The sequence below is a fragment of the Globicephala melas genome, chromosome 2 (assembly GCF_963455315.2).
Source record: "Globicephala melas chromosome 2, mGloMel1.2, whole genome shotgun sequence".
NCBI classification, from domain to species: Eukaryota; Metazoa; Chordata; class Mammalia; order Artiodactyla; family Delphinidae; genus Globicephala; species Globicephala melas.
In genome coordinates, this window is record NC_083315.2 from 77,787,927 (window position 1) to 77,803,335 (window position 15,409).

The 15,409-nt window shown below is 37.9% G+C and overlaps 1 protein-coding gene across 1 annotated transcript in view; it reads left to right on the forward strand.

The window, feature by feature from the left end:
* The window catches only part of PRTG (protogenin), a 128,189-nt gene extending 118,329 nt beyond the window's left edge, over positions 1-9,860 (forward strand). Inside the window, exons 16-20 of the mRNA XM_030878759.2 lie at positions 3,874-4,056; positions 5,469-5,589; positions 6,867-7,032; positions 8,867-8,971; positions 9,456-9,860. Coding sequence (XP_030734619.1) covers positions 3,874-4,056; positions 5,469-5,589; positions 6,867-7,032; positions 8,867-8,971; positions 9,456-9,860 — 980 coding nt within the window. The remainder of the gene's footprint in view (positions 1-3,873; positions 4,057-5,468; positions 5,590-6,866; positions 7,033-8,866; positions 8,972-9,455) is intronic.
* Positions 9,861-15,409: the final 5,549 nt, after the last annotated feature.

Consider the following 15,409-nt stretch of genomic DNA (forward strand, 5'->3'; position numbering starts at 1 on the left):
TGAGTAGTTTATAAGTCAAGGTGCTCCAGAGAAAGAGAACCAGTAGTATTTGCATGTGTGTGTGTGTATGTGTGTACAGATAGGTAGGTAGGTAGGTAGAGTGGGAGAGAGAGAGATTGAGATTGAAGGAACTGGGGCTGCTAAATCTGAAATTTGCAGAGCTGGTCAGCAGGCTAGAAATTCTGACAGGAGTTGATGTTGAAGTCTTGAGTCTGGAGGCAGAATTCTTTCCTTTTCGGGGGTACTCAGTGTTTTTTCTTAAGGCTTTAAACTGATTCGATGAGGCCCACCTGTATTATTGAGGGTAATTTGCTTTACTCAGTCTACTGGTTTAAACATTAATTTCATCTTAAAAAAGAAAACTTCACAGCCATATCTAGACTGGTGTTTGAGCTAGCAACTGGACACTATAGCCTGGCCACGTTGATATCTAAAACTGACCAGCATAAGTACCCATTAGGCACTAAGCATTGCTCTGGACAGTGGGGACACAGCAGTGAACTAAAGAGAGGAGGTCCCTGAGCCCAGTGAAGCTTGTGTTCTTGGAAAAGTCTGAATGTCATTTCCAGGGTGAGTTGGGGGTGGGAGGGGCAGGCAGAGGAGGAGCTGGGGAGGTTGGGGTCTGGGAAGCCAGAGAAGAGACACGTGACAGCATGAAGGTATGAGGTGATGATGTTAAGACTGGAGTGACAGCAGTGTGCCTGCAGTGGAAGGCGCTAATTGGAGGCGGAATGAATAGTAATTAGTATTTGGGGATGGACACCAGCTCTTCATTTTGCAGAGAAGAAAACTCAGGTCTGGAGAGGTGATATGACAAGTTAAAGATCTTGTGACATATGGTGACATTCTTTTCTTTTTCTATAAATGTGTTTATTTATTTATGGCTGTGTTGGGTCTTCGCTGCAGTGCGTGGGCTTCTCATTGCGGTGGCTTCTCTTGATGTGAAGCACGGGCTCTAGGCGCGTGGGCTTCAGTAGTTGTGGCACGCAGGCTCAGTAGTTGTGGCTCGCGGGCTCTAGAGCACAGGCTTAGTAGTTGTGGCACACGGGCTTAGTTGCTCCGTGCATGTGGGATCTTCCCGGACCAGGGCTCGAACCTGTGTCCCCTGCATTGGCAGGTGGATTGTTAACCACTGTGCCACCAGGGAAGCCCTGCTTTTATATTTTAAATGAACATTCCTTTGGTAACAAATGGCTCATATTTTAGTATTAGTTCAGTTGGTATTTACTGAGAATTATCTTGTGCAAAGCATTATGCTAGCCACCTTCAGCTGTTCACATGTGAAAAAAAATTTCTGTCCTCCAGAAAGGGAAGAGAGGAGATCAGAGGTGAGGAGGAAGACTTACTTTCATTGAGTATATACACTTGTGTCAGACACTTGTCCATGGTAGTTCATTTAATCCATATAATAATTATATGAGGTGGGAATTATTGCCCCCACGAGGAAAGTAAAGTTCAGTGACATGCCCCAAGTTGCAAATTACTTAATTGGTAACATGCCAGGACTTGATCAACATCGATCCAACGCTGAGCCTGTTAACACTGTCCTGTTTGTGAAACTCCTAGTCTAGCTAAAAGTTCAGACGTGTGTAAAAGGCTGTAGACTGAAACAATCACACCAACTGGAATTTAGACCATTTGCTGAGAGAATATAGGGACAGTCAAATCACTTTAATATTTGGGAACTGGTTTAACTGCTCGTATGGGAACCTGAATGTTATAGTTTCCTTTTTTTGTCTGAAGGAAGACTTCCTGTGGGAGAAAGGGGAGTGTGCATACACACATATACACACACAGCTCATCCATTTGTAATGTTTAAATTAAGCGAAAGAATTTTAATTTCACTAGTGATTGACTTTGCCAAACACTTTCTAAAATTAAATGTAAAGTACTCTATGATAAAATGGAGACTCAATTTATTTATATGTTGGTAAACAAATTGAAATGTTCTTCCATCTAGCTAATGGTAACATGTCACAATATGTTGTTGCTTTTTAATTCACCTGCCTAAGAGCAAGTGGCAGTGCAAAGACACTCTTCCTGGTTCTAAATAGGGGTCAGTGTGTTTATTCAACAGTTGTGTATTCAAGTAGCTCACACTCTTTCTAGGCCAGGTTGAAACCGGAGCACATGAAAGCAAACTGTGTTCAGCTCCTCGCACTGCCACTGGGTCCAGCTCCCTCCCACCATGTGACCTGCAGAGGTAGCCTCTGAGTCATGGCCTCAGCTCTAAGATCACCCTGCATTTCGCTTGCATAATGAAATATATTGTAGCAAGTGCACTAGTGTAGCCAGCTCTGAGCTGGCGGTGACAGCTACCAGCTGTTGTAAGCTCTCTAAAACTATTTATTGTAAGGGTGCCCTGCATCAGGAAAAAATGAGAAGAAATTACCCCAGGGAAGCTAGGTTTCCCTGTGAATATCCACCCATAAATGCAGTGCAAGAACAACTTCCTAGCTGAATTTCTTTTATACCTGGTTTCTTAACATTAAGACTAATTCCTAGGGTGGGATTCCCTTTGTAAGAAAAATACTTCAGTGCCGTGGCAGGACAAGAGCAGAAAGACACCTCAAGAAATAGCAGTGCCCAAATAGGAATCCTTCTTGGCAGTCATGCCATCAGAGAAGATACCTTTCAATACCAAATATATATAAATTCAAATGATGATTCATTTTGGAGAGAAGTAGATGCTAGCCAGGTTGCTGGTGATAATTTTGATAGTTAATCTGGGGTCTTAGCCTTCAACACCGTGAGGTTCCTACATAACTTTGGCATCTTCTTGCCTGTTTATATTCAGGAAATCTTAGATAATGATTAGGAGAGTGAAAAATATATTCATACTTTCAAAAATAATTGTTGTTTCTAATTTAAGAAATAAGAACAAAATCATTTATCACAATTACTGTAAGTGGTTTAAACATTTCTAAAAGAAAAAAAAAAAAAGATACTCATTGGAGTTCCCTGGCAGTCCAGTGGTTAGGACTCAGTGCTTTCACTGCAGTGGTCATGGGTTCAGTCCCTGGTCAGGGAAGTAAGATCCCGCAAGCGGTGAGGCATGGCCAAAAAAGAAAGAGTCTCACGTTGGATTTTTTTTTTTTTTTTTTTTTTTTGTGGTACGCGGGCTTCTCACTGTTGTGGCCTCTCCCGTTGCGGAGCACAGGCTCCGGACACACAGGCTCAGCGGCCATGGCTCACGGGCCCAGCCGCTCCGCGGCATGTGGGATCTTCGCAGACCCGGGCACGAACCCGTGTCCCCTGCATCGGCAGGCGGACTCTCAACCACTGCGCCACCAGGGAAGCCCTCATATTGGATTTTTTAAATCTACTTGTAATTGTTGAATCTGAGTTCATTGTGTTATTTTGTCTTTACCTATGTTTGAAATATTCCATAATAAAATGTTTTTAATGCTATTTGTATCCATACCTATGTAAAGAGTAAAAAATTACATATATGTTTATATATATATTTTTGGTTAAAAAAAAGTGTGTATTTATATATATATATGTATATACATATATGTATCCAAACAAAAATACATGTTGATTTTATGAGCTACTCTTAAAACAAAATTACAGAGAAGGATTATATAGGGGCAGTGTGCATGGCACAATGTTAAATGAAAACTCTAGGATATAAAAATGCACGTAGTAAATATGTACTCACACATGTACAGTACACACACGTACACACACACAAATACACAAAAATGTTAACAATGGGAGATTGTCATTTTATTTATTTTACAGATGTTTTCTAATAAATGTGTTATTTTTATAATCAGAAAAATATTTTAAAAATAAAGGACCATGTTTGTGTGATTAAAAGAATAAATAAAAGACAGTTTACTTAATTTGTAATTGATATATTTATAGGGGCAATAACCATGGCTTTGCTAGAAAACCTTGTGGCAGGAAATATATACATTGTCAAGATATCTGCATCCAATGAGGTAGGAGAAGGACCCTTTTCAAATTCTGTGGAGCTGGCCGTACTTCCAAAGGAAACTCCTGAATCAAATCAGAGGCCCAAGCGTTTAGATTCTGCTGATGTCAAAGGTTTGTATACTGCCATAATCATTGATTTTCCTTAAGAAACGAAAACACACATTGTTTTCCAGCTCCCCTCTGCTATATTTCTGCTCCTCCCGTGACCATATCCCTAAACCCATACTCGGCTCCTTGAATTCTTGCTGGCAAGGTTCTGATGTTGTGGAGCTGCATGGCTCTCCCTGCACTCCTAGAAGGAGAAAACACTTCCCTCAGAACTAACTGTGGTTTTCAGACCACTGTGTCCCAGTTACTTCTCCTCCCAGCTGTGCATCCACCAAGACAGATGAGCCACACCACCCCTGAGCTGATGGGAGCAGGCGTCTGGGGGTTTGTGGAAATAAATGGCAGTGATGGTTGTGGTGTTCAAGCTAAGAAGAGCATGGTTTTCATTAAGAGTTTTCCCCACCAAAACAACAAACAAAAACAAAAACCCCATCCTCTCCAGAGTGAAAGTTATTTCTCTCCAGAAAGCAATTGGAAAAAATACCTTTAAAGAGCCATTCTCACTCCACTCAGGGTATCGTCCTATTGTTCTGAAGGACGCCGGGGGCCCCCTGTGACCCAGGACTAGACACGTCCTTTTTCCCCTCTCTGGGGGAGGGGGCCTGGGTGGCGATGCAGGGTGTGGCAGGAACAGCTTCAGATTGAGGAGGTGCCAGCTGAATTCAGGGCGGGATTTAAAGGCTCTTAGTTCCTCAGAGGATAGTCATTCAGTATTGTGGGATGGACACTTTGGGAAGGAGAGAGAGAAACAAAGAGAAGGGCAGGGCAGTCAGATTTAAGCACAGGAAGGAGGTAGCCACAGTAGCTGCCGTATCATCAGGGGAAGCGGAGAGCAAGGCTCGTATTCGCTTCTCAGATACCTTGCTAGTCAAAGTGCCTAGAGACCAGCTGCACAAATGGCACCTGGGAGCTTGTCAGACATGCAGAATTGTGCGTGGGCTCTACCCCAGACCTCGTGAATCAGCATCTGTCTGCATTTTAACATATCCCCTAGTAACTCTTATGCACATTAAAGTTTGAGAAGCACTGCTGTGTAAATGAAAATGCATAAATGGAAAACTAGTCTTCAGTATACAGATCTGCTTTTAAGGTAATATGACATGAAAGCTACCCTTTGGCCTGTCAGTGAACATCTATGCCTTGTGCCTTTTAGCGTTATAAATTACGAACTGATGTTCATGTTTGATATAATAATACCTAGAACTCATATTTAGAATCTTCAATATGAGAAGATAAGCCAATTTTAAGGTCACTGATAAAAGAGTAATATGTCTTCTTTGCTTAGACACAGATACTGTCAAAAGTTTTCCTATGAGAGGAAGACACATTGTTGAAAAGCTAATATCTGAGAATTAAGATAAATGGAATCATTTACTTTTCTGATTGACTCTGAGTACATGTGTTTCCCCTTCCAGTTTATTCAGGCTATTACCATCTGGACCAAAAATCAATGACCGGCATTGCTGTAGGTGTTGGCATAGCCTTGACCTGCATCCTCATCTGTGTTCTCATCTTGATATACCGAAGTAAAGCCAGGTGTGTTTCCATTGCTAGAGATGTTGATGTGGTTAAAAAACATTTAAATTACAGTAACCACAGAAACAAATTGAAATCAAGTGCCTTTTAGAGTAACTTGGATTTTCCACTTTAAAATGAATGTATTATTACTTGGGTTCTTACAGCTATAGAGATGTGCTCACTTTGGCAAATTATTCTCTCACCATTTGAAAAAAATTACTGTACCAACAAAATACTCTTCAATGAGGACGTAGTTTTCTCATTTCCTTGGTATTTTGAGAAACACAAAGTATATCCTTTGGATTTTTAAAGAAAATAACCCACTTAATATGATGTATCTGCTGATTGAGGGATTCCTTACTTCCTGGAATATTTTCATATTTAAGTAGCCTGAAATGTCTGAGTCACTTGAGAGCTCTACCCTCACCACCATAGGTCATATGTTTGGGATTCTCCAGACATGGATTAAAACAAATGTAATAACTAGGGATTAGTTCTCTATAAACTCTTGTCAGGCAATTTTATCAGTGCTTTTGACTTCAGCTAAATTCTCAGTATTCAGTGAACCTCTCTGTTTCTAACCTTTTATATTTTGGCTTTTGCTTTCATTTATTAAGGTTCTTTATTTAAAAAAATCAAAGTCAAATACACATCATTTTTAGGCAATCTCCATCACTAGACTCTCTGCATTATCATAGGTTTTTCAGAGTTTATTCTATATGTTTTTGGTACTTGTGCATAGAAACACACTCAGAAAACATGTTAATGAAAGAATTTTAAAGTTTTTTGTATATAACTGGCTTAATTTTACTGTCCAAGTTTCTCACTTCAAGAATTTTTTAATGAAATCTTTATGTACATTGTTTTAGTGATGCCTAAATCTTGCATAAGTGCTACTGTAAATTTGTCATCATTAATTGTTACGTTAGTGTGACAATCTACAGACCTGAAGGAGAGCATGTAAATTTTTTAAACTACAGTTTCTGCATATATTATAAATAAGCGACAATAATAAATAATAGTACTTTATAAATATTAAGGTTTTTACTAAGTGTAAAGAGTAATTTTATATAAACAGACATTGGGACAAAAAAAACAAGCCTTCTCACATCATAAAAGTTTGCAGCAGTGAGTTGGAGTTATAATCTAATAGTTTCTAAAGATATTTAAGAAACAAGCATTAAGGAACTCCATTGTTTGCAAAGTTGTGAACTTCCCAGATTTCACCAAATTTGGTACATTTGCTTCTCTCTTCTTGTGGACTTAGAAAATTTCCTTTTCTTGCAATATTTCAGGAAATCAACTGCCTCCAAGACAGCACAGAATGGGACTCAACAATTATCTCATACCAGTGCCTCCCTAGCCAATGGAAATGAAGTAGGAAAGAACCTGGAAGGAGCTCTAGAAAATGAAGAGTCCTTAATGCCAATGATCATGCCGAACAGCTTCATCGATGCCAAGGTACTCTGAGCTGAGCGACTGTTGTGCTACATAGTCCTTCCTACCATTCATCTTATCTTTATGCGTAAAATCTTTTTACCAAAAAATTGTATGTTGAGTGTATTGTGTCCATACTTCACATAATGAAATGTGAAACCGTTTCACCCAGATCCTTCCTTGCATACAATATTTGGGGAGAAGATAGGGATAGATAAAAGAATAAAAGATGAAGATAAAGGAAATATGAGAAAGTAGCATAAATTCAATTAGTTCGGATTATGTGGAGCTGAGATGTCTTAAATAAGGACATCAAGGTCATCAGTCCATATTTACTACAATTTGGATTGTTGTGTGTATACTGGATGGACGATTTTTTATTAATCCATTCTCAACTTAGTTTATTTGATTTTAGAACTAAATGGAGCATCAGCACATTCCAGGTGTGAATGAAAATTTTTTAAATATAGAGTATATAAATAGATGTCTCAAAATCCTACCCTGTACGGCCTTAGGAAGTTGGATATAGTAAAGAGATGTCATTGGAGGATAATACTTCATGTCCTTTCCACTATGTGTAATAATAGTACAGCGATAAGCATTATGAACACCAACTGAAAATTATTTTTAGTCACTTGCAGCATTAGATATCGTGCATTATTATAATAGCCCTCATAACGAATGTGCTGTAAATTAAGTATCTGCAAACTATAGCCCAGCCCAGGCCAGCCTGCAGTCTGTTTTTGTATGGTCATCTCTGAGCTAAGTATGTTTTTCACATTTTTAAAGGGTAGTTTGGGGGGAACAAAAAAGGAGGAAGAGGAGAAAATGCAACAGAGGGCATGTGTGGTCTGCAAAGCCTAAGACATTTACTATCTGCCCCTTTACAGGAAAAGTTTGCCAAATCCTGCTATAAATTCTTCTTCCCCAACCTTTCCCTAAAATTTAGAATACCAAAAATATTAAAAAATTTCAGGCAATTTTGATGTTAAATTTTATATAATTATATTTAGCAGATGCAATTTACGTGTATCTAGCACAGTGCTATATACTATATATATTATGGGTAAATAATAGTACATTGATTTTTGCTACTCCTGTTGTCTTTTTGTTTGCAACTTAATTTAGCTTTTATTTTCTGATACAAATGTAAGCCATTTAATTTATTTCAAATTAATCTAGAACATTAGAACCTAAAACTTTTAAATAAGCACAGAAAGTACCAAAATACACTGTCATTCTGTTATTACTAACTTGGAACTAGACATGAGAAAGGATTGAAGAGAAGTGAAGTGGGGAGGAAGACATGGGAAGAGAGAGGGAGAATCTAAAATGAAAGGACACAGAGCAGAGTGGGGGCCTGAATTGAAGCAGAGAAGCCAGTTTGGAGGCCAGGTCTCTGAATTCCCTTGGGTTAGCCTAAGAGCTGATCCCCCGTCTATTGCCATTTTGTTGAGCATATGTGGGCCCATTTTTCTCTTCCTAAATCCTTTTTAAATTTTTCAACCATGTGAAAAGGTTGAAAAAATTTAATAAATGCACAAATAATTGTCAGTATCTTTTCATACTTTTGTATCTCTCTCTATATATTTTTGTTTCCTCTGTCATTTGAAAATATGTTTTGGAATCCTTACACTTCACCCCAAATACTTCAGCATATATATCTGTCTTAGGAATAAACCTATTATATCTTTTTGATCACGAACAAGTACCTTGTATTTGTTGTGTGCTGCTGGTGTAAAAGAAGAAATAATAATGTCTGTGATCATTTTTTTCTTTTAACATTTAAAAATTTTGTGTACTACTTGTAATAAACTGAAATCTATAATATGTGCATTTTCCCCTTTTATATCTCCAGGGAGGAACTGACCTGATAATTAATAGCTATGGTCCTATAATTAAAAACAACACTAAGAAAAAATGGCTTTTTTTCCAAGATTCTAAGAAGATAAAAGCTGAGCAGGTAACTCACCCATTAAATGGAAAAAATCTTTTGCTGCCCCTGGTATATGAGATGGTAATTTTAAAAAGAGGAAAATGTAAGTGAGTTTTTTTTTAACTTCTTTGTTCTTTCTAGCCGTGATTTTATTAATTAGGGGCATGACTCTATGGAAAGCCATGGGTATTGATGACCGAAGTGACAATTGGAATAGTAATCAGAGCTGTGGTTTTCAGTGGGAGTTGAGGGGCAATGGAGAAAGGGATGGGGCAGGAGCCTTCATCAAAATCACTGAAGAAGCCTTTCGACATTTCACTTGCCCCAGTAATTCTGATGTGTTCCCACTCCTCGGAGAACCACTGACCTAGACAGTTCCTTCATGATGGTCTTTTACCCATGTACTCGATCAGTTTGCTAGCTCAGCACACACACAATGTGCAAAACCAGATTTGTTATTTTTTAAGAGCACTCTGTTATCACTGATGGTGTTTTATGTATTTTTACCCAGCCTCAAAGAAGATTTACTCAAGCGGTCTGCTTTTACCAGCCAGGCACTACCGTATTAATCAGTGACGAGGACTCCCCCAGCTCCGCAGGTCATACAGCCAGCTTCTCAAGACCCTTTGGTGTTGCAACTGATACTGAGCATTCAGCGAATAGTGAAGGCAGCCACGAAACTGGGGATTCTGGAAGGTTCTCCCATGAGTCCAATGATGAAATACACCTGTCCTCAGTTATAAGTACCACACCTCTGACCCCCAGTTCCTTCACTGGCACTGATTCGAGTGGGGATCCCTCGATGAGAAAGTGTGAGGAACATGCAGTGCCATCAGATGCTGAGCAGATTTCCTCTTCAGTTCCTCAGCCACCATCTGCCATGCTCTGCTTTGATAAAAAGGATTTTCCAATCTAGATAGCCACGTCCAGGTATTCTCACCTTTAAGTCTTTTCGAAGGACAGTGAACAGGGAGCCAAAGCCTTTTGTTAAAATCATGATATCTTATTGGGTATTTCACCTTTTTTGAATGTGTTTTTTTTTTTTTATCTTTAAGCTCACGTATTTTGAATGTTTCAGTGTCAGCAATGTGAAAAGACAGTCAAGATATTTGACTGGATTATGAAATATATCACTGGAGCAAAGGGAAGACTTTTGAAAGCCCCTTTGCTGACTATCTACCTCAGTTTGCCACATGGCAAACTCAGAAGACAACTTTGTTACCTCATTTGTTGTGATAGTTTCTCAGCTACATAACCGATGATACTTCCTAGTAGCGTTTTGTTTTCATTGCTGTATGTGTAATGTGTGTGATCAAAGGAGTCATATAGGTAGATGAGTAAGAATGTTTATCTGAAGCTCTGATTTAAGAAACAACAGCAACAAACTATGACCTCTGTATGGTTTGGATAATTTAACACCTCCAACTGTGAGGACTGAAACCGCAGAGAAGAGAAAAGTGGGACTGTTGACTTTACTGAATGACCAAAACAAAAAAGCATATCTCTTTTGAGAATAGAACTGTTCAGTAGCATACAGGGACTCCTATTGCTTCTAGAGCCTTTATGTTGTGGGCATTAGAGTCTTGAGTGCTTTATCTGCTGTATCCCAAGTCTCAGCCTGCCTAGAAGCCGTGCCTTTTCTACCTGCTCCTTTGCCTGACAGTTGGCCAAAGGCTGCACTGTCTAGTTTGCAAAGCATCCTCAACCTTTCCAGAATTAGTTGCAAAACTCCTTGCAGGAAATAGACTTCCAAAGAGAACAGGTTAGGGTTGGTGTTTTGTGTTGTTTTTTTTTAATCCCAGCTTGGCTTAAAGGGGTAAAGAAGTTTCATTAAATATTAATAATGAAGATAAATGCAGCAGTAGACAGTAAAATGAACTTGAGGTTATCACGGTAACAGTGCCTTCCATTATATATTATGAAGTTCTTTGCCTTATACCTTTTTAATATTCATGAAGTTGTTCAGGATAAGAGTACAGAAAGTTGCCTTAAGAGTTTCTTGGATTTTATCAGTAACTCTTTTGATGTACAGTATTTTATCAAAGCATTTTGGTTTGTTTTTATGCAGGTTTTGTTTAGGGATAAGTATTCAGATCTCTACCAACTTGGTTGTATTTTCTTGAATTCTTAAGAGAATTTGGTACTCTGTTTAATCTTCCTTCAGTGTCAATGCTGTGAATGAGGAATGCTAACTCCAGGAGTGAGTTAATCCTCTTGCTGGTTTGAAATCAGTAAACTGTTTACTTAGCCACATAGAATAGGCCTTCTTTCAGTAATGAGACAGTTACCTGTTAGGTGCCCAGCAGTGAGAGACAATAAAGAATTAAATACATGGTGTAGAGAAGGGATCCCCTTTTCCTTTTAAAAGTATTTCTTCAAATTATCTGGAAATGACTTTTGAGCCGCTTTTTAAAAGGAATCTTAATGGGTATCCCCCTTGAAACCTTTTATTTGTGGAAGTGGGGGGTCATGTTAAATGGTGTTCTAAAGTCAAAAAAATGTTACTGGATGACAGTCCCACCTCTATCATCTTCTACCCCAGTGTCTGATGACACAACCTTTTTTGGTTGTTTTTTAATCTGTAGTTTTGTGCCAAATTGGATGTGTTCAGAAGTAGACCAACATTAATTGCTAGCATGCACTTCTGAACCAAATTCACAGTCCCCCATTTAGTTATCTAAGTATGGGCTTGATGGCAAAACAAAAAAGCAGAGCTTTAGGTGAACAATCTGAGGCCAGGAAAAATGCTGCTCCTGCCTTTATAGCTCCTGTTTATACTACCTCCTTTTAAACTTATTCTAGTGTTATTTTTTTTTTCCTGTACTCAGGGAACGTTTTGTTACTTTTGAGCTGCCTCATGGAAGCATGGGCAAATTGACAGGGTATGGCGTTTTGGGGTTCATAAGTAGAATTATGTGAGGCCAACTTTTATCAATATCTAAAACTAAGGACTACAGTGAGTTCATTTTATGTTTTTAAACTTTCGTTACAAGGCAAACAGAATCTAAAGTTGAAACGTCATCCATCATGTCTAGGACTCTATTAATTTGAATCATTTTAAAAGCCTAAAATGATGATCTGAAGTCCTTAAGGAAAGTATTTTGTTTGTTTTGTTTTTGATGAATAGGCCCATAGTTATTGTAGATCTTTAGGCTATAACTGTTTGCTAATTATTTACCAGTACATTTTTCACTCTTTCACCTTTTCATTTTGTTCTTATATAAGATTTTTTTCATAATAATCCTATTACCAAAGAATTTTCAGTAGGAAGTGAAAATTTGACTATGATTTCCCCCAAAATTTAATTAACTAGAAACATCTATAGGTATGACGCTTATACAAGTAGTTACTAACCCAGAATAATAGGGTTTATCTTGATTGTTGTAGTTAATTAGACTAGTAATTTTAACTACCTTATTGTTACCAGAGCATTTAAAATAATTTCTTTACCAGCAGATAGTTCCAAAGAATTTCAAGTGTAATTTTTTTTTCTTCAGCAAGTAAATCTTCAGCTCTACAGTATTAAAGTATTTTGAAATTGTTGAAACTACTTGTTGTAGAGAAAAAAAGTCTTTTCACCAAAGAGAAATATTTTGGTCTCATTGAATAAGGTATTTAGTGAACACCAAAGACTTCTTTTTACTTGGCCAAAGCTAGCTTCTTTGAAGTCTTAAGTATGAAATTGTAACTAAAATGTGAAGGTTCTCTTTCATCTCTCATAGTGGTGTTACTTCATGGTATTTTCACTCTGAAGGGGCTAATATGCAAATAGTAACTATTTTCTTTTCCAAAGACTTATTTGCTGTAAGTACTAATACATGCATGTCATTTTTATGCCAAATATTACAAGATACTGCTCATCAGTATTTTCATACCAAAGATCATGCAAATATATAGATTAGCCTGTAAGTAAGTAAAGATGAGCAGATTTGAAATAAATTTATTTAGAGGCTGATAGGGAATCTAGCTTTAGTAGCGAAAGATATCAAAGGGCTAAGTTTACATAATTAAAAGCAATACAATTATATAGGTATTTATCAGTGTTTTAATTCACGTACTTTTTATCAACAAATTTTTAGAAAACCAAAGATATTTAAGGTTATGTCCACATATAGGCAGATTTAGTTGTACATTAAACCATTGTTTCTTGTTTTTATGTCAACCAAACTTGTCTCTCCAGAACCCTGTCTGTATACAAATAGCATACATAGGGACTTCCCATTAAATCTGCTGATTCAGCCACAGGATGTTTTTGCCAAATGATGTGATAACTTTCCTAAGCACCTTGAGTGTGAGATGTCAACAGAAATATCAGCAGGCTTTTCCACTGCAGAGCATTCTGGCAACCCCTGAATCAGTCTGTGCTGTCTTCCTTCTGCCTAAAGTATTATGTGGTTAACTCTGAAGGCTTGAGGCAGTCCCTTAATAATAGGGATGCTCTCATCTCTGGGGAGCAATGGGATATAACAGGGAAAAGAATCATATCACTGTTTTAAGTGGCTGTTCTTTGCTCTTTAAAGTTGTCCATAAATTGAAATATTTTAATTGCATCAAGGGAACAAAAATCTTTTTCATGAAATCTGGAGTTTTATATTTTGATTAGCCTAAAAGTAAGGACACAGCTTTATCCACTAAGTGGCTTTAAAAAATCAGTTTTGGCACCCCAGGGAAATTAGATCCTCAGTGAAATGCTTTTCATTTGCTTTTGTTTCAAACAAGCGCAGTGCCAACGCTGGGAACAATGACAGTGATTTGCATTGGTGTGTCTTGGCTTCATTAAGGACATATGCCAGAAACTTGCTCATGCTGACAACTCAGGGTCATTGTTCAAGTCGATGAAGACACCTTTGGAAACAATTGAGTGTCACAAAAAAAGATGATTTGAAAGGTTTTTTTTTTTAAACTCTAGAATATCCAGATGTGGTTCCATCTCAGCAGTGGCTGTAGTGATTCACACATACTCTTCTGTTTCATTGAATATAAATGTTTAATACTGAATGTAAAAAAAGAAAAAAAGTGCCAATACATCGAAAGAGGCATGATTTAAGACTAAACATGTATTTTGTAGACTTTGTTCCTGACAATTTGGCACATGGGTCTCTGGTAAAATTGCTTTGGTTTAATAGTCATAATTTCTGTGGGCTGTGAGCACAGAGCACAGGGTTCTGGAGATCACCATACACAACCAGTTGTCTAATTGTAAATTTTATTGATGTTTAGAAGAACACATACCTAGAATTCTGTGTGAAGTTGATTTATGCTCAGGACATGAGATCACAGGCTAATGCAATGTGTATGTTTGCAGGCTTTAATCCCCTCAGGCGGTTTCCCTTGGTAAGCCTTTGAAGGTGTTTAAGATTAACATGACAGCCTTGCATTTTTACCAGGCAGATACTGTATTATTTTCTTATTGCTGCTGAAATGAGTTACCACGAAGTTGGCCTTGAAGCAACACAAATTTATTATCTTACAGTTCTGTAGGTCAGAAGTCTGACACAGTCTCAATGGGATAAAATCAAGGTTTGTTTCCTTATCTTTTCTGGATTTTAGAAACTGTAGACCCCACCCCCTATTCTCTCTGACCCCACTTGCATTATCATATCTCTTTTTCTGACCCCAACGGGGAAACATTCTCCAGTGTTAAGGACTCATGTGATTAGTTGGGGCCCATCTGGATGATCCAGGGTACTCTCCCCATCTGAAAATTCTTAACTTAATCACCTCTGCAAAGTCCCTTTTGCCCTGTATGGTAACATATTCAGAGTCCAGGGATTTGGGCGTGGACTTCCGTAGATGGCCGTTCTCTTACGTACAACAGATATATTATTTCTGTAGAATTCTGATCTCCATAAAATGTCTATAGCATTACAGAGATTGGAAGTGTGAAGCCATGTGCCCTTTAGTGATCTTCAAAATGTCAAAGTATGAAAACCTTGGCTTATCGCCTATTGAATGTTTACATTAAACTTTCTCTCTAAATCACTTGCAAAAACAGTTCGGCTTTAAACTTTTTGAATATGTGCTTTGTAAGTTAACATCTCAGCTCTATGTGTTTAACAGAAAGTTTCCTAATATTTGACTCTAACTTTATGGAATTTCATCAGATATTTTTGAAAACTGTTCATATTATAGTTGAGCTTTCTCCTTTTCTCTTAAGTGATTACGTCGGTGGGGTAGGGTTGGGGGAAAGACCTCAAACGTAGGAACTCAGATTAGATGAGCAGGACCATGCTCAAGTTCATTCTTCATTTTCTTTTAAAAGCATTTTGCAACATTCACCCTTTCTGACTTTTAAATTGGGTTTATTTCTTCAGCTTCACCAGCCACTGTTTGGTTTTCAGTTTGATAGCCTCTTGATTTTCCATCAGCCTTAGCAAGAACCTCCACTTATACTTAGCAGCATGTACAACTCCTAGGAAATTTTGTCTTTGTTTTCTTTGATTTCAATTGTCCCTTTTCCTAGAA